This window comes from Heloderma suspectum, chromosome 2, assembly GCF_057233095.1.
Source record: "Heloderma suspectum isolate Gila_16-S chromosome 2, 16-S_ref, whole genome shotgun sequence".
Classification (NCBI taxonomy): Eukaryota; Metazoa; Chordata; class Lepidosauria; order Squamata; family Helodermatidae; genus Heloderma; species Heloderma suspectum.
Genome location: NC_139459.1, coordinates 221,609,986 through 221,630,120, shown reverse-complemented (window position 1 = coordinate 221,630,120; position 20,135 = coordinate 221,609,986). Strand labels below are relative to the sequence as shown.

Here is a 20,135-nt window from a genome sequence, read left to right as displayed (position 1 = left end):
AACCCAGAACAGCTTCAGCTCTGCAATGTAGACCTATCCCAACCAGTGGGAGCCAGGCTGCTTTTCCTCCCTATCTACAAACTAATTTAACCAGCAGTTTGCAACATCCATAAACCCCTGGGAGAGGCCAAAACAAAAGCCTCTCCCCTCCTTGGCTTCTTCTCACTTCCTGGTAAGCTGTGACGGATTCTGTGTAATCATTCTAATTTTAGCATCTCTTCTCTCTCACACTCACACACGCGCCCTTCCACTCAGGAGCATGCCCTGCACCAGGACATTCGGGGTTTTTTTTTTATCCTTGATGTCACGCCCACTCTACAGCTAGAAGTGGGGAAAACTTGAAATGGTGAGGCCAGCCCACCAGAGAAACAACTGGATGATTCTCTGTTCATGGTGTGTACAGAAAAAAAAGTCTACTAAACACCAGAAAGGAAGAGGAGACAATGACTAAAAGAAAAATGGGTGCATGCTATGAAACAGCAGCTGCCTGAAGGGTTGGAGGAAAGTGTGTGGAGAGGCCTGAGGAACAACAGATGAAAGGGGAAGGGGAGGAAAACAGCAGAAGAAAATTGTTTCTTTTATCATTGTTAGTTTTACGTAATAACAAGCATTCATTTCTCAGAACATATGATTAAGGTATGCTACTGGCCCATACAGATTGGAAAGTGAGGATCCAGCAACACCAAGCATACTGCCTAGATAATTCACTTCTTTTTTTGGCACGCAATAAGGAATTTGCTGTTGGAAGTAGCGTGTGTGGGGGGGAGAACAGAGTACATAGCAGAGCTGCACCAGCCCCTTCCTCCCATCTAGTGGCTTACCCTGGACGGAGCAGCAGACCCAGAAGAGGCAAAAGCATGGCCTGTACCAACAAATGGGGTTCAGCAGAGAGGAAGCTTGCCCAACTTTCTACATACGTGTCTCAACTTTCCTGCCTGCCCCGTTCAGACGATAACAATCCTAGCAGGCATTTGTAGAATAACTAAGGCTTGGCCAGCAGACTCAGAGAAGATGCCCTTGGCTTCTCCCTAGCATAGGTAAGTCTAACTGCCCCCATGGGTACGGCCTCCTTTAGAACTTCAAGCAATTCAGCTTTAACCATCAATGCAGTACGATCTCAGCTAACCATGTTAGCGTGGTTTCAGATATATTTTCTCAACTACCACAAAGATCTTCAGGTCTTGCACTGGGAATTTTCCAGCTTTATACTGACGCAGTAACCCTTGGGGGTAGTTGTTTTTATGAAAAAAAATCTGTGATTGCATTTACACATGCCAAAATGATAGTGCTAATCGACAGCAATCAGCTTGATGTAAGCCCAAATAGTGATACCATCAGCCATGTGCAAAAACTGCACCATTTTTGTGCCTGCAGCATGCTCTGCATAGTTAATTCATTAAAAAATTTAAAAGCCTTCATGGATACCACCCCCAAAGGAGGGGGGGCAGAAGGTTTATGCAATGTTGTGGACTGACCTTATATGGCATCACTGAATATAACCCACAGGCAGAGCACACAGTCTGGGCCGTGATCTATTTCAGATGCAGGCTTTGGACTTGAATAGGATGACCTCCCGCAGGACAGGGCAACAATGTTAGTTATATGCAACAAACTCACATCTAGATTAGCCACATTGCAAAATGGGAAAACAACAGGAACAGACTTTCACTAGAACGTAGCTTTAACAGTTCAGAAGAGTGGCGATTCATATTTTACACAGCGGCTGGGTGCCACTTGCCTACCATATGCCTCCTGTTAAATCCAGGTAACTTTTGAAAATGTGATGGGTACACACCAAATAATCGCAGCCAAATCAGAGCTTCTTGACGCATGTCCTCCAAATACGCTTAAAGACATGCATTTTCCCCTTCACACACCATACTCATCAGCACTCAAGAGTACAAGGGGCAAACTTGTTTGCCATATAGGAAGGAACGTGCTCTTTTCATGCCAGCTTAGGACTGCAGTACCTCCATCATCAGGTGACATGCTTGTTTAACATGCTGTCTCTGAACCACAGAGGTTTGCATGTCTTGAAGTGTGAGATGTCACAGCTAAACACAAGGCAAACACTGTATTACAAAGCTGGGGGACAAGGCCAGGAGTAGTTCCCAGATTTGATTTGATTTTTGACTGGAAAGGCAATACCAGTGCCACCTAGCCTTGAGCTAACTCTACACCAACAGGACAGGAGTTTCAAATTAATTTTACCATTTTGGACAGTTTATTTTGCTTTTGACAGTCATGGAAGGGATGACAAGCCATGCAGGACCCCTGACGCCCTGCCTCCTCTGACCTCTGCAAATTGTCCTCAGCTCTCTTCTGGCTGCTAAGCTTTCATTCAGCATCAATCAGGTTGGGCTGCAGGATGCTCCATTCCAGGCTTTTTCTGCATGGAATCCCAGAATAAGCATAGCTATGCAGTCTCTCAATGAAAATAAATAAATAAATAAATAAATAAAGCACTGCTGAACAAATTTCAACACTGCTCCTACATATAAATTAAATCATCCATTGTAGCCTGCACCACTTCCTATTTAGCAATCTAATGGCCCTTGGCCACAATCCACAAACCTCTTAAAACTGCTTCAGCCCCCCAGATTTCAATGTGCTACGACTTGCCTAAGTGGTTTGTGGGTCACCCTGAATTGTAGTTGTGCTGCACTGTTACCATTCAAAGCCCACTATACCTGCAGCATAGAAACAGAATTAAAGCTTTTTTCCTCCAACTATTTAAAAAAAAACAAATTACTGTAGTAAATAAAGCATTTGTCCAAATTCATTTATACCAGTCTAGCAAAGATGGAGGTTTCCAAGCCACAGCCACACACACACAGAGCACACCACAAACAGAAAGAGGAGGAAGATCAAATACATTTATAGAATGTTGGATTGTGTTTGTAAAGCACCGGAATTTAAATTTCTGGGATGATGTGTAATTCAGGGGAGGCAAACTTCAGGCTTGCGGTATCTATTGTGTTTTTGTTTTTAATAGAACCTCTGGATCCACCAACCAGAGCCTGGTACAAATGACATACACTGAGAATTAAAGAACTCTGAGCCCAGGAATGTGTACTGGGTACCAGAAATGAATGGAGCTCAGTCCTTTCACACACAAATCCACTCCTGATTACCTCAAGCTTTTTTCATTTCAGCAAGATAATTAAGGGTGTGTGCAGTGGGAGAGGAAAGAGACATTTTGTTGGTGCTATTGTTAAACAACTGGGAGTCAGAAATCCTTGCCAATCTACTGGAAATTACCCAGAGATCTAAGAGTAGATCAAGATCTACCTTCTGCCCACCCATGATATAACCCTACAAAGCATCATAGATGTGTATCTTTGTTAATTCTACATGTTTATAATAAAATGTATTTCTTCCATTTACCAAAAAGTTTGGATAATCTTGGAGCAGTGATGTTAGATGGATTCCCCCCCCCCCAAATGAATTTTTTCCAGTGTTTTATTTTCCCACAGGAAAATAATATAGCATATTAACAGCTACAAAACATACATTTAAATCTCATTAAGTGTGCTTTAATTTTCCCCCTCAAATATTCCAGGTCAAATACTTGTGGTGTACTGGGACAAAATAATAATAATATGGGGTGCTCTTTTAGCCTTGTTGTCTAGTAAATATGAATAAACATATCAAATTAGATCACTCTCTAGGGCATCAGAAAATGTTCTGATGCAAATTACCCTAGTTTACTACTTAGCCAAATTCAGCCTCCTTGGCACAGGAAAATGTTCCAGAAAATATTCCAATTCATAATTTTTCCAAAAAACCCCCCACATCACTTCCTTGGAGATGATCATCATCAATTCTGAGCTCAGTAATCCCAATATAAACCCTGAAGTAGCTCCACTAAGTGTATACAACTATAGCAGAATTAGAACTGGTGCACATGCCCCTGGTGTTCACGCTCTACATGCAGAGGAGGAAGCCTCAGGCTCACACGCCCGCCATCGCATTGTACACAGAACCATTTGTTATGAACCTTGACTTTGCGCAAACATTAACAGGAGTACATACCGCCACATGACCAGTCCACTACAAAAAATAAAGGGTGGATGGATGGTGTGGCCAGGGGATACTCCTGTACATATGTATGTGCAATTCATGCAAAATGTGCTTTGCATGACAAGGGCTGGCGTCCCCAATACTCCTTCCCGCACCCACTGCATCTAGAGCAGTGCCCTCCAGATGCTTTGGACTGCAACTCCCTGCATTCCTGACCATTGGCCATGCTGGCTGGGGCTGGAGGGAGTTGTGGTCCCAAACATTTTGGAGGGTATCAGGCTGGGGAAGGCCGAACTGCAATGTATCCACTGGGGGATGACCCCTGGTCCCAACACACCCCAGATCTCCTAGATCCCAGGACCAAAACAGGCGAGACTTGCAATAAGATCTCTGGATGTTTGTATTTTTCATTGAAAGCAGCCCTGCCCCTTCTGCCCCCACATTGGCTCGAGGAAACTGGACTGGGTTAGGAAAGGTTAGCCCGTCACCTGATCTCATTTGCCCCACCCAGCCACTATTAACCCCACAGTAGAAGACAACCTGAAACATACCTGTATATTTTCCCAGCTACAGGGCTAACAGCAGCTTTGGGAGTAGGGCTATAGAGATCGCACATTAAAAACCCTAACACTGTATAACTGCCCTGACCAACTGCTCTCCTCATGCCCCCCAAAGCAGTTTCAAATTAGAATTTAAATGTCAGATGTGATCACCCTGTTTCCCTCTGTGGCTCCTCTGTTTTGGCCCTCAGAAAGTATGGGCTTATCTCATAGCTCTTCTTTCCACACATACACACACCCTCCACTCCCCCACCTCCACACTTCTAGAGTTGTTCTGCTATAGCGGACTGTCTGCACACATTCATGTTCTGCTGTCATAGCACACTATCAACTATCTCCTTGTCCACCTCCTCAGCCCCATCAGAGAGCAGGAGGAGTTTCTCTCTTGATGCAAGCACATATCTGGCTTTTGCCACTCCTTTCCTATCCCTCATGATTACATACTAATCAAAATTCCTGTTCCCCAGTAATGCTCAGTTTGCTTATGATATTTTGTTCTTCTACTTGGTTTTTCATCATTTTTAATTATTTGATTCTTTAAAGGATGGGAGCTGTGAATGCACAATAACTTCCGGCTCCTAGTACCCTACAGTCTCACATCATGATTTGCTGTTCATTTGGGCATGCGCGCACAAAGCCTTCAACCTCAAATACACGTATTTAGTGACCCTGATGTTTTAAAATAACGCTTGGAGGGAGAAGGGACTACAGGGGGAAGCTGGGACGCTTAATTACGTTAGCAACTGCCAACGCTAACATTACCATAATGCACATCCTGACACAGAATGCCATGAAAAGGGTCTTTTGACTTCAGCTTTCTATTTTTATAGCACTTTACAACGTACGTTTTTCAAAGAACAAAAAACACAGACACCAGGTTCCTGCCCCAAGGAGTTTACAATCTACCTTTCAACACTGAGGAAATAAAGGGGGTGGGGGGAGAGAGGAGAAGGCCAGTAAAAACAAGAGAATGCAATCAGATGTAAACTTAGGTACTTATTCTAGTACTGCCACAGCAAGGAAAATCTGATATGGCCATCGTAAAAGCACAAAGAACACAGACGTGTACTTCTTGTCCAACAGTCATGGCACTGAAGGACGCAAAAAACTTACAATGACTAGAGATCTACTACGCCCCAAACAAGCACCTGATGTTTGTTCCAGAAGCACCCAACACAGAGCTAGCCTTATTACACAGCAGTAGTAGAAGGATGCAATCCACAACACACACACCCCAATACACACACATGCCGTTTCTTTTTCCCATATCCAATTAAGCAGCTGGCCTTGACTGTATTCAAATGTAGCCTAGCTAGGTTGTGCAGAACTCAATAAAAAAAGTAAATAGACAATAAGTCAGCCATTTTCGACTCACAATAGCACAAAAATACTTTCTATAGTTAGCAATCTGCAAATGCCTCACTTGTTCACATTTTTAGGCTAACCCAACTCCAAGGGATAAGGCTGCTAGTGTTTCCTGATCTCAACTACTTTCTCCCTACAAGTAACTTATTTAAAATATATTTTTACTCCACCTTATCAGTAAAATAATTCCTAAGGCAGCCTACAGAAGTAAAAACAATTAAAAAAACAAAAACAAAAACAAAGCTTTAAATGCACAGCAAAGCAGTAAAAGGCAGAGTACACTCAGAAGCAGAGAAGTAAGTCAACCAGCTGGAAAAGATGCTAAAGGCAGTAGCAAATTAAAAACAAATCTTACATTTCTATTATGATTAATAAGTAATAATTTTGTATCCTGCCTTGTCACAATATGGCACCCAAGGCAGCTAACAATCATAAAATGAAAAGGAAAACATAAAAATAGTAACCTGAATTAAAAGGCCTGGGTTAAAAACAACCCCACTTTCGCCTGGAGCTTTTGACTGGGTCAGCATGACTTATTTAAGCCACAACAAGCTGCAGCACCTGGAGGCCCCATCCTGAAAATGCAAGCCACAACCACAGCTTGTGTCATCTGAACTTGACAGGGGTGGGTCGTGCAAGGGTTAAACAACCATTGTGTGACCCTAAAACAGGCCATGGGTTCTGCGTGGGCTGTCTGAATCTAGCACAACCCATCCTGCTGGGGTCTGACGCAAAACCCCATGGCCTGTTAAGGGGTTATGCAAGGGTTGTTTAACCCTCGCACAACCCACCCTCACCAGGTTTGGATGACACAAACCATGGCTTGGATATTCATAATGGCATCTGGCACATGCCGTGGTGGGCTGCTGGATCATGCAAACAGACTCTAAAACTCGTAAGGGTAAGCATCAGGCATGTGGAGCTGCTGGGGAGGGGCAACTCAGGGCCACGGCAGCACCACAAAGAAGGCCTCAGTCCCCGCCCGCTTAATCTCAGTCGGCTAAGAAGAACAAAGCTCCCAGACGACCTCAAGGAACAGGCACAGCAAGATGTGTTCCTAATGACCCATGCCAGTCAGTAGCCTACCTGCTGTATTTTGAACCAAGTCAGGTTTTCAAAGGAAGTCCCACATACAGCACATTGCAGTAATCAAGTCTGGATGTTAACAGGGCATGGATAACAGGGGACAGGCTACCTCTGTCCACGACAGGTTACACTGCAGCCTAAGCTAGTGAAAATTGCTTTGTGCCATGGACGCCGCTTGGGTGTCCAAAGGGCTGGGTCATAGCAGCACTTCCAAACTACAAAATGATCCTTAAGGAGGAGTGAAACTGCATTTGGAATAGGTTAAACCCCACCACAGGGTCAGACAGACCACCCAATATCACCACCTCCATCTTGTGTGGATTAGAGATGTGAAGGCGGGGGGGGGGGGAACTGGGGAGAAAACAGAAACATTTAGGGAAAAAAACATTCCCCCACCCCAAATTTTCCAAAAATCCCAGAAGGAAAAAAGGTTTTTTAAAAAAATATTTCTGTCCCCACTTCCCCAGTCCCAATGGGAGGAGGGTATCCAGACCTTCACATCTCTAGCGTGAATTGAGTTTATTAGCCCTCATCTAGTTCATTAGACCGCAGACACATACCCAGTACTCTCCTATTACCATTTTACAGATGAGAAACTACACTAGAAAGGTATTAAACTAAACTGATTTAAATTCAATCCACCCCAGCCTAAGAACAAATTGAGGGGCTTCAAAGAGCCTTTATACAAGAAGTTGCTAGGTGGTAGGAGGTTATGGCAATATAGTAACTATAACATTGGCTGAAAAATGGGATATCAACAGTTATTTGTTTTTTCTTCCCAGATGCAACAGATCCAGAAAACAGGATGCAGAGCAACCCAGAAAGAAATTAGAATTTGCTCCATATCTATACACTCGGGCCTGACCTCCAAGATATATTTAGGACTGAAATGGCTGGGAGTCCCTGCCTTCTTTGACTGTTTTGTTACCCCTGGTTTCCAAGCAGCACATAAAGAGAGACGAGTGAAGAGGGTAGGGCCGGGACCCTGAAGAGCAGTCACCAAAGGTCAAAAGATTGTGGCTTCGGTTGCCTGAAAACAGGGGATAGAAATTCTATTGTTGTATGTACTAGATCTTGCCTCAATGCTAACCTTGGTTACGTTAGAACCAACATAAAACCACTACAGGTACTCCACCAAATTACTGTAATCTTGAGATCCAAACTAAATGTTCTTCTAATCATGCATAACGTATATGCATGATAGTTTTACTTATTCCTATGTAAACATTGTGCAGCCCTGGGTAGGGACCACGGTGGTCCGGGGGTGTGTGCTCCCCTCAAAATTCCACCCCCCATGGGGCGGGGGGAAGCCTCCATTGATTATGTGTGATTAGAAGAATGTTTAGTTTGGCCCCAACTGCAGTTCCAGTAATACCTGGCCACTTGGACTCAATGGGTCGGTTCACATGATTAAACAGCCCATCGTGGCTTATTGATTTAAGCTGGGGAGCTGAAGTGTGGGAAGCCAGTCATTTTGAATATTCAGTGCCCATGCTGAATATTCAGCACACCATGGATTACGTAAGCGTTGTTCAACACTCACATAAGCCCCTCCGTCCCGGTTCACATGACATGACAAGCTGCAGCCAGGCACTGAAAACACAAATCCTGCCATGATAGACTGCTTTGATCGTGTGAACTAAGTCAGACCCTTGCCATGGAACACCAAGACCATAAGCCACTTAAGCCTGCACGTTTACACCTTACTTTCAGCCACAGGTGAAACAGCCTAAAAGTGTATTTTTTATGTTTTATCTCACCCTTCACCAAGTTGCTCAAGGCAGCATTCATGGTTCCTCACCCACCTGCATTTCTTCCACAGAACAATCCTATGAGGTAGGTTAGGCCAAGAGGTAGTGACTGGCCCAAGCCCACCCACCCAGTAAGCTTTGTGGATGAATGGGGATTTGAGCATGGCCCTCGTCCATCACTCTATAAATGCTAACACTGGAAGTCTATCTTAACCAGAGAGCCACACACTTTCTGTAGAATCATTATTCTATGGATGAAAGGGCCTGAGAAATAGAAGGCACAACCCTTCAGGTTCATACAGAGTTACTGACCAAAAACAGGGTAGATTTTTTTAAAAAAATGAACATGGATTAAAAAAATAATCAGTTTTTTTTACAATTTCAACTATAGTAGTATTTTAATCACCTAGGTATGAACTTAATATAAACATGTCAAAGCACAGTCTAAACTTATACTCTCTTAATAGTGATACTGGCTCATTGATTCAGGCACACTGAGGGAATAATCTTAACTTCAACTGGAAGCTGGCTGAGGGGCCCCAGGAAGCAACAGTGCTGATCCACAGGTGGAGAGATGCCAGCAGAATGAGCCTTTCACTGTTGGGACGTACCCCAGGACATCAGTGGGAAGCCCCATTGCTGATATTCCGCCAGAGAGGCAGGGGAAAATGGGACGTGTTGGAGGCAGGTGTCAGGGTTGGATCGGAGCCCAGAGAACCCCAAAGCAGTTCTGATTCTGAGGAAGAGTTAGAACCGCGGGAGAGGAACCCGTGCGCTGTTCAGAGGAGCAGCCAGGGGGAGAGCCCCTCCCAGTACACATTCCTGAGAGTGATAGTGACCCTGGCAGGGAGAGGGAGGAGCAACAGCAGTTTCTGGATTCTAGGCGCCGGAGCAGCGTCAAGCAGGAGATGGCGGGTGCTGAGAGGAGGCGCTCAGCCCGCTTGGCGTGACGGCAACAGCGGTGCCCCGATGCCCCACAGGAAAAGGGTGGACTGTCTCCTCCCAGCCCTTAAGTACAGAGGTTTCCCGCCTTCCCCTCCAAACGGAGATCAACTGATTCCTAAGGTTAGAACCGCAGAGTAGGCAGCTCTCTTAAGTCTCACTTGTAGGATCAAGCAATTAGCATCTGTAAGCGTCATTCGGCTGAATGGGAATTAAGCCTTGGAAAAGAGCCCTATTGTCTGCATGTTGATTCTGGCTACCTGAAGATTGCAGAAGGTGGCAGGGGCGACCTCCCGACAACAGGACAGATATGAAGACACCATATCCAAAGTCCCATTGTTTCCCTAACATGCCCACAGAAACATCAGGATGCTACACCACCTTGGGGCTGGTGAAATTAATTCCTTCTCATTAAGTAAAGGGGGGATGAAGAAAAACTTCCCCCTGCTCACATCCTGCCTGTAGCAAAATGAGAGGGCAATGGATGTGGCAGTGGCTCATCTAGGAGATCACCACCACCACCCTGCAGGGCCGTAAATGAAAAGGAGGATTGCTTTAGCTGCTAAGGAATTCTTCCTAGGTGAAGAATGAACCATGAATAAAATACTGGCCATTGGAGGTCAAACATTATAAATATGGCACAAGAGTTCAGGTACTGTATTATTGGTCTGGTAATGGAAGCATGGAGCTGGCCATTCATTCATTAATTCATTCATTTATTGCATTTCTATACTGCCACATAGCCGAAACTCTCTAGGTGGTTTACAGAAGTTCACAAGCCCTGGGATCCAACCTCTGCTCCAAGAGACCAATGCCATCCTGAATCCCCCATGCCGACATGAGTGATCTTGAGCTCCCATTTTATGCCCTTTATGTCATTAGGAATCATAATTTTATGAATCATTTCGGTGTTCATTGTTTTAGATTATTATTCACCGCCTTGAGGACAGTATATAGATGTCAATAAAATAAATCATCTGAGAGGTGAGCAACTGTAGAGCTGGTTGACCAGAATGCTGCAATTTGCTTTGTTTTTCAATGATGAAAACTTTTTACTATCAACCAAATTTAGTTCCCATCTGACACTTGTCCCCGCAGGAGTTACCAGCTTTTTGTTCCGGGAACTTTGGGGTACTTGGTCTACAAGTAATCACCTTGCTTACTGCTGTGGATTAAACAGAATGTGTAGGTGAGAGAAAGGAACAGAGATCCATTTTGTGAAATGAAACACAATTCCTGAGTTTTGATTATGTAATTAATTTCTAGTTACCATCCCAAGACATAAGTAAAGAGCCAGTTACTTATTAAATAAGCTTTGTATTTCCTTAAAATGTCATGTTTTATATCTACCTATATACAAAAATAATTCCCAGAGAGGTCGCCATGTTAGTTTGTTGCAGCAAATACAACGAAGTCTTGTGGCACCTTAGACACTAACATTTATTATTATAAGCTTTCATGGACTACTGTCCATTTTGACAGTTGTATCAAGTATTATCGAGAACTGAATGGATATATACTGCATACATGAACTGTGTGTGCGTAATATATAATTATTCTCTACCATCTTCAGATGGTATAAGTGCTCTATATACATAGGAACTTGTCTTATACCAGGTCAGATTCTTGATCCATCTAACTCAGTGTTGTCCACTCTGAGTGATTCAGCAATCCAAGATCCCAAACAGAAACCCTTTCCCATCCCTTGCTACCAAACTCCCTTACCTGGAGATGCCAGGGATTGAACTTGGGCTCTCCTGCATGCAAAGCATGAGCTCTACCACTGAGCTGTGATCCCTCCCTAAAATGTTATACTGATATCCCACTTTTACATGTGGATTTCAGTGGTCTCCAACCCAGAGGACTGCCCAGGACTATATATACTTCACTTCAGCAATGGTACAGCATCAATGGACCATTCATGGGAATTAGTCTTGGACTACATCTCCCATCAGCCCTGGCCAGCATGGCCAACAATCAGGAAGTATGGGAGTCATAGTCCAAAACATCTGGAGGTCACCAGGTTGCCTAGCCTGATTTTTACACAGTATTTTGCCTCTGTAACCATCATATACACAACTAAGTAGACCGGCTGGAGGCAAAGGAACAACATCTGTGCTACGACATCTTTATCGATCATGCCTACGACATCTTTATCGATCGTGCCTATCAGCCGTCCCCAATGCAATGCCCTCCAGATGTTTTGGACCACAATTTCAAACACCTTTGGCCATGCTGGCTGAGGCTGACAGGCGTTGCAGCCCAGGACATCCAGAGGGCACCAAGCTGGAGAAAGGCTGCTGCATGCGACTCCACTGGCAGAGACCTTTCATCGCGATTCAGAGCCGGCTCTGGAAGCAACCTGGATGGGAGAGCAGCTAGGAACCCCACAGAAGCAGCCCTGAGCTCTATGGATGGAATGGAGGGGCACAAGTGTAATAAATCATGTCAACAAGAACTCCTCCACTTGCTGCACAATATTCAGACCACCACTACTGCTATACCACTACTAATGACCGATACCAGCCTTGTTGCATCAAGCCCACCAAAATGACTATGCGGGTGGTGGGGATTACTCACCTAAAAAAGTCTAGTGAAAAACAACAACACTGCAAACTAGTCAACACAGCAATCTAGCGGAGGGGGCGTGGAACACTGCCTGCCATCCACTCCTCTGCCACCTCGTTTGGTTTCTATGCTGGATGCACAGGAAGGGGTTTCGCCTCCTGCTTGTCCAGCATAGAAGCTAACCGGGCTGGCGAAGCAGAGGTGCCATCCTTGCTGCCTCGCCAGCCAGATCTGCTTCGGTACTGAGAGCAGAGGAATCCTCCACGTGCAGTACAGGAGCCAGCCAGGCAGGTGACTGTACCCCTATTTTGCTGGGCTGCTCACTCACCTGCATGGAATTTCTGGTTGGCGACTGGTTCAATACAATTACATATATTTTCCATTTCACAGGAGTTAAAAGAGACAGTCTGACGTGAGTAGCGTTAGGTCATATGTGAGAAAGCAGGAGTGCCCTATTCTCTTACAATACCTTAACTATCTTGACTAACTTAATTTAAAAGTGCTTAAAATCCACCATTTTTAAAATCATGCTTGCCACCCCACTCTGCCTACCTGTTGCTCAAAGCACCTTGCATGTGGTTCCCACACAATCTCCTATCCAGGCAGCACTCAGGTCCAGGTCCAAACCTAGCATGAAATCAGCCTAAGAGTTTTAAGTGTAGTAGAAATGGGTGGCTTGAACTCACATTCATCACATTCCAAGGCATCTGGGCTCAGAACAGAGTCTATGTCTTCAAACCACTTCCAGTTAAAACATTATGCCTGACTCCGCCCTGAGCTTAAGCAGCAGAACTGTTATCATGGGCCTTAATACCATTCCCAAAGTGTTTGATCATGAACATGTCCTAACTCAGCCTTTCCCCGACCTGATGCTCTCCAAATATGTTGTGACCACAGCTCCCAGAATCCCCCCAGCCACTAGTCTCTGCCCTAACCATGGCATCCCATCAAGGCCAATCTATGGCCAAAAGAAGAGAAGAGAAAAAGTGAGGCCTATGAGCAGTTAAGTCAGGCGCACACTTTTACATTTTCCTAGGGCAAACAGCAACTTCCCTTAACTGAGCACCCACCTAGCACACAGCGTTCTGCACTCTAGAAGCCAAGCTCACACACACAGTTTGAGAGAGTGAGATGGAGCACTAAAACTAGGCAACGCCATGTTGGGGAGGTCTACCTTTCACTTTAAAGCACTGGTGGACAGACTTCGAAGGACAGATAATGAAGCTGAAGCTCCAATATTTTGGCCACCTAATGCGAAGAGAAAACTCCCTGGAAAAGACCCTGATGCTGGGAAAGACTGAAGGCAAAAGGAGAAGGGGACGGCAGAGGATGAGATGGCTAGATAGCATCACGGATGCAATGAATATGAACTTGAGCACGCTCCGGGAGAGAGCGCAGGACAGGAAGGCCTGGCGTGCTATGGTCCATGGGGTCACGAAGAGTCGGACACGACTGAACGACTGAACAACAACAACAACAACGGACAGACTTCAGGCTTGCAGGATAGACCCTTTTTATTATGATTAGAACACCAAGGGCCACAAACGACAACCAAGTGCAAAGTAGTGGCTGCAGGGCCGGACAAATGTTTACAATTCAGGAACAGGGTGCCTCTGATGAAATGCTCAGTCCAGAAATTTGTGTTCAGTACCAGAACCAAGCTTACTATCATTTCAGCCAGAAATCCCCTCCTGGTTTTCTGCCAAGCTTTTAGTGCTTTAATTTGGGGGAGAGGGGTCTTTATGTTGCTGCTATTGTCGAGCAACGGGGAATCAGACAACCTCATCTACCGCAAGTCCCCCAAATATCTATCAGTAGATCCTGATCTGCTTTCTCTTTGCCATCGCTTTAAGAAGTACTGGTCCTTCAAAGCAAGAGGAAGTAGAACAGCTACATATGCAGTTTGACATGGGACAGCAGCATGAAAAATGCTGGCCCACTCTCCTTGGGCTCTGGAGTCCAAGGGGAGTGGTAAATCATTCCTGTGCTTAGCTTCCTGCTGCAACTAGGAGGACAAGGATAAGCAACACCAAAATTGTCACTATGGCAGCGTGAAGGAGAAAGGTGCCAAAAAAGGCATCGTTATTTGTAGGCTATTGTGAGGAGGTAGGTAATGCAAACAACCCAAGACTCTCTAAGAAGATGCTCATTAAGTTAACTGTCACCGCCCCCCACACACTCCAAGTTTCTCTTTACCCCACCCCTCTTAATTTCCATTCTCTCAGAGAGGTAGGAATTTTCCATTGGGCTTAAGCAGAAACCCTGAAATATTGGGGAGTAGGACATAAGGAGGAAACAGAAACAGAAAACAAAACACCCTCAAAAAATACAACATGGGTGACTGAGAAGGATCTGGGAAATGTAGATGAATAATAGCTTGTAAAAGGAGAACAGTCACACAGCAAATCATGACTTGAACACTAGTTTCCTGATTAATGTATAACCAGTTGTAAAGAGACAGAGGGAGGGGGGAATTGAAGATAGCCTTCCAAAGTAGACAGGATATCCTTTGTTTGCAATCTCTATTAAAGTGCCCCTAGCGAATGCAGGAACTGTAAACGCTGTAATGCTTGGCAGTTGGGAGAAACATTCCAGAGCATGTAAGAATGGGCCCTGCTGTCTCCTTACAGTTATGATGCAGCTACGTTTGGCTTAAATCTGCATGTCAGAAACAGTTTTATGAATAAACGGAAAGCCCTGGCAAATTGCAGTCTGCATGCTAATGAGGGACACCAGGGCTTTTAAAATGCCAGACGGGAGAAGAGATTTCTTCTGCCTGTTGAATTTGTTTACTTTTATTGTTTTGATTTTTAAAAAGTGGTGCACAACTACCAGTCAAAACCAGTGACTTAAAAAAAAGCACCATATACATACATACACAGGGATCAAAGAAAGGAGGCCAGAAGTGGATTTGCTGGCAATATGTGCAGCAGGGCACGCAGCACCAAGGACTGGATATAAAACAGATTAAACAAGCTAAGCTCCCTGTAGCAGTCAGGCACTGAACTAGCCTCCCCTGCTGTGTGCTAAGCATTTCAAACACCTTGAATCAAATCTGAAATCCTATTGCTTCTTATAGACTCCTAGCTGAGCTAGGACAGACTGCACAAGATGAACAGGAACTATTCTGGGCTGGCTCTGGGTTGGGATATCATTCACCAAGACACCTAGTGTTCACTGTATCTAACACAGCCTTCCCCAACCAGGTGCCCTCCAGATGTGTTAGACTGCAACTTCCATGATTCCCAGCCAGGACCATGCTGGCTGGGGATGATGGCAGTTGCAGTCCAACATATCAGGAAGGCACCAGGTTTAAGGAAGGCTGATCTAGCACCATGATACAAAAGGACATCTTCACCTCTCCTTCACCCTTCTTAACGTGACCTCCAAAACACAAGCCCTCTTCCACAACAGTGTAGCTCGGGAAACATAGCAGGCAGCTTGACTGAATGAAATATGCTGACACCCCAATTACTGGCCATACAAAGTTGCCACATATCATCGGCCCATCTAGCTCCATCTTACTAACTGCCAGGATTGCAGACAGGGGTCTTTCCCAGCCCTAAATAGAGGTACTGGGGGTTGAACCTGGGAGTTCATGCATGCAAAGCGGGTGCTCTTATCTACACCACAGAGCTTGTCCGTTCAGATGACAAATCCATTCAGATTGTGCAAATCAAAGAAAATCAGTAGCCAGAATTCTGGCTGCAAGGCTGGACTTTTTAAAGCCATGGATTCGGGCAGATGCATAAGGGCAACAAGGACTGTGCTGGTTCTCTGAGGGAAAGCATCTGGCTGGGAAGTAATGTAATAAGGGGGCTGCTACTGGTGCTCCCAACTTTGGAGAAGGCTTAGATCTATGGAGGCTCTAAGCCATACGTGGTCCGCCATACGTTTTGGCCTACATCTCCCATCAGCCATACCCAAAATAGCCAGTGGTGAGGGATCATGGGAGTTGTAGGTCAAAACATCTGGAGGCCCACAAACTGCCCACCTATGATTACCCAAAAGATGCAAGATACCCGCTTGATATGAATCCCTGCTGGTGATTGTTCCTGGGTCTCAGCAGATGTTTTGCAGATACTTAAGCTCTTCGACATGGACCCCTTTCTGCAGTCCCAAGTGCAGAATCCAGAGTTGCCTGACTTCAAGCCCTGAGGCTTTGAAGTTATAAGGAGATGTGAAAGTCAACAAGGTCTCAGTGAAGTTGGTGGGCCTCACGTTGGGGACAGGCTAGAATTCCTTGCAAGTGAGATGTGAAGCTACTCGAGGACACTGCATACAAGTTTTCAAGCAAACTCCCAAACACAAGAGATCTACTTTCACATTCAGGTTTAAAAGAGCATGCTTAAATTAGCTTGCTGGCTAGGCAGGGAGCATGTTCCAACAAACATGACAGTGGATTATCAATCAGGATTCCAGTTCTGCAACCTCATACAGGCCACTTCTCTTTTGTACCTGTTTCTTATCCCAAATCTTGAATTTCCTTGCCTTTTCAGCACAACAAACCCTCTGGGACTCTACTAGATGTCCCATAGGTTTGGGAACTAGGAACTATAGTTCCTAATGGAATTCTACTATAGGGGGAGAAAGCAGCTAACACAAGGAATTGTACAACGGGATTTCATAACACAATTGTACAATACAAATGATAAATCAAAACATGTAGAATGATTAGGACATTCTGTAGCATATTGGGGGGGATCCAATAAACAGGTCAGTTTCCCCTGAAAGCTACTTTAGAGCAGAGAGCTGGTAAATTCCAGCTTGAAGAAAAAATGTTAAAGATTTTATATAATATAGACTGTTTCACAGGAATCAAAACAAGAGAGATCTTTAACCCAAAGTTATAACCTTGGCCAAAACAAATGGAAACGATCTTCTAAAAACATGGCAATTCTCCATCTTTGTTTAGCAAACAAAGAAAAGTCAAGTCCTCAAAATGCACACATTTCCTGCTTGTATTAGTGTTACATAAATGTTGAATTGTGCAAGGGCTTTATACCCCTAGTTGTATTTATTCCTAAAAATGGTAGAGCACATGCTTTGCATGCAGAAGGTTCCAGTTTCAAGCTCTGCTATCTCCAGATCAAAAAATCAAGTAACAGGTGATGGTACTCTGAAGAGCCACGCCAGTCAAAGTAGACCACAGTGGAGCAGACAGACAAACAGTTTGATCTGGTATATGGCACCTTGCTATGTTCCTAAAGGACACTGTAAAGCTAACTATGCCCATTCTACAGAAAGACAAATGGTAACAGGATTGTGATCTGCCTAAGTAAACCCAGCACACTGATAAACAGACTGACATTTGGATCCTGCTCACCTATTTCATATATGGTATTCTTTTCCCTCATTACTACGTGGAGGAAATGTGTACACTGTCATGTGTGAGAGTCATATGTCTATTTTTCTATATGTACTTGTTGCAAACAGACATTTTCATGGGGTTCACATACTGCAGTATATACTATTTCCCCCTTGCACCCATGTAGGAACGATGTCATTGTCATGCATGAAGCAGCTCTGATTCTATGGCCAAACTGATTCACTGCATAAAACTGCCCACTAGAACCATGTTCTGGTTTCCATACTACGATCAGCTAGAGATATCCTGCTCAGCGTCCCCTCTACGTGAAAACCTAGTATTTGAGGGTTTATTTGGTAGCGGCCCTGAAGTTGCAGAACATGCTTCTCAGCAAGTTTGAAAAATGTGAGTAAGACCCTTTACAAGAGAGGGTGCATACCTCATAAATTACTGCTGTTTTAATTATTTTTTGGTAAGGCTTTATTGTTAAATAATTAAGGTGTGTGCAAATAGGCATTTTAGGAAGTATGATTATATAGCTTGCTAATGTTGCTGCTAGGGCTTGTTCTTTATCAATTTGGTTGTCTAGATGTTTTGACATTTACATTAACTTCATCACATTATTCATTTTATCCTATTTTGAGATCACCTTGAGTTAACATAAATAAGGATATCTCTCTTTTAAAAGTGTGTCTAAAGGAGAGGGGAGCTATTTAACTCAATTTGTGGCTATTTGAATCAATTTAGGATCACCCTGTTACATAGCCATAATATAAATATATAGCTAAAATGTACAGATATGGGCATGCATTAGCAGAGAAACTTTGAAAATATCCATTATATTCAAGTGGAAAAACTAATTTGTTCTCCAGGTAGAAAAATAATATCAACTGAGTAACAATCAACCTGCATTGAAATTCCAGGTGATTTTTCTTCCCTAGTTTCCTTTTCTCACCTCCAAGACTAGACATGGGCTTTAACAAGAGCCAAGTACAAGAAAAGAAAAGCTGGAGCGTAACCCCTATCTGCTATTACACTAACACACAGCACTGGTTTAGTTTCCTAAAAAAAGTATTTTGCTTGCCAAAGAAACTTGCCCTCAGCCAAGGTCATGTAAAGTTTTGCTCAAGTTTAGAAGAACATGCCAAGGGAGAACAAAACAAAACCCAATCCTTGTCTGAATTTGTTCTTTTCCTCCATCCCTGCTGGATTTGGAGTAGCTAGATGGATCCATGTAAAAAAAAGAGAGAGGGGAAAAGAAGTCCCTGTTTCCTGGCAGACATTTTGGCTCTTGTTTACATTTGCAGTCTGTGTTTCGCTTGTTGCAGAGCAATATGGCTGTCTGAAGAGCTGACAGCTTTGAATGCACAACCATTGCTGGCTGCAGGCTCATGTTCCCCTCCCAGTATCAAAGGTTGTGTAAAATTATGCAGACGTTGCACATACAAGACAAGGAGTTCCTCCTCCTCATATTTACAGGGCTGGACAACTCAAGGGGCTAATCAGAGTGGTCTTTGATTTGTCGTTTAGAAGCACTTTCCAAGCTTATGAAGGAAGACAGAGGCAGTTTTGATTTGTTCATGGAAGCAAGGAATATCCAAGGTGTAAAAAAAAATAGGGGAGGAACACAAACACACTCTAATGTAAATTTCACTTCAGCCCACCCGAAAAATGAACATACTGCGAAGAACAGCGTGAACCTGAGAAGTTTGAGCTACTTACCATTTGATGGTGGTGGTGGGTGTTGGGAATGTTAGTTTCTTGAAAAAAAGCACTCAGCGCCGTCTATGTTTAAAAGACAAACAGGAGCCTATGATTAGAACAAGGGGGTACAGCCCAAAGGGAAAAGTCACGTTGGAGGGCAGGGATTAGCAGAAAGATTTTAGAGCAATTTTTAAAACATGCACACAGATCTTGTCACATGTTCACCCCCCAACACTTCAATTATAAGCAAATGATCGAACTTGACATACAGTGTCCTGTTTATCTCTGCATTTTTCAGCACTGACCTGGGACACTTTTGAAATGCTAATTATCTTTCCCCCCTCTTTTTTTGGGGGGGGGAGAAAGAGAGAAAGGGCACAACAAAAAGAAACAACACAAGAGAACAATCCAAAACAAACATACCTCACATTGCCCTTGGCTGGGAAGGCTTTCACACCCCACATCCCAAGGCAAAGGCCTAGAAGATGGTTTAGAAATGCAAGAAGGGAACTTCTAACTGCAATTGGGGATGGTTTGCTTAACAATCAAGACAGAAATGGAAGTGTTTGTTTAGTTTTAAAAACAAACGGGAGGGGCAAGATGAGATGCATTAACTGGACTGATGTAAGGGGGGGGAATCCACTAGCTTTCATGAGTTTAACACAATACCCACTGGAAGTGGACAAAGACACACTTATCTCCTGTTGTTGCCCAACGGCTGGCTGAAACCAATCTTTTTCTGCTCCAGCCTTATTAACGAAAACAAAGGACATACATTGACAACGGTGTGTTTGGACTCGACTATGTAAACGGGACCAAAAGGCTCTT

At 44.1% G+C, this 20,135-nt stretch overlaps 1 protein-coding gene across 1 annotated transcript in view; it reads right to left on the bottom strand.

The window, feature by feature from the left end:
* The window catches only part of UBALD2 (UBA like domain containing 2), a 30,155-nt gene that overhangs the window by 8,693 nt on the left and 1,327 nt on the right, over positions 1 to 20,135 (bottom strand). The window contains exon 2 of the mRNA XM_084838190.1: positions 19,326 to 19,388. Coding sequence (XP_084694316.1) covers positions 19,326 to 19,388 — 63 coding nt within the window. The remainder of the gene's footprint in view (positions 1 to 19,325; positions 19,389 to 20,135) is intronic.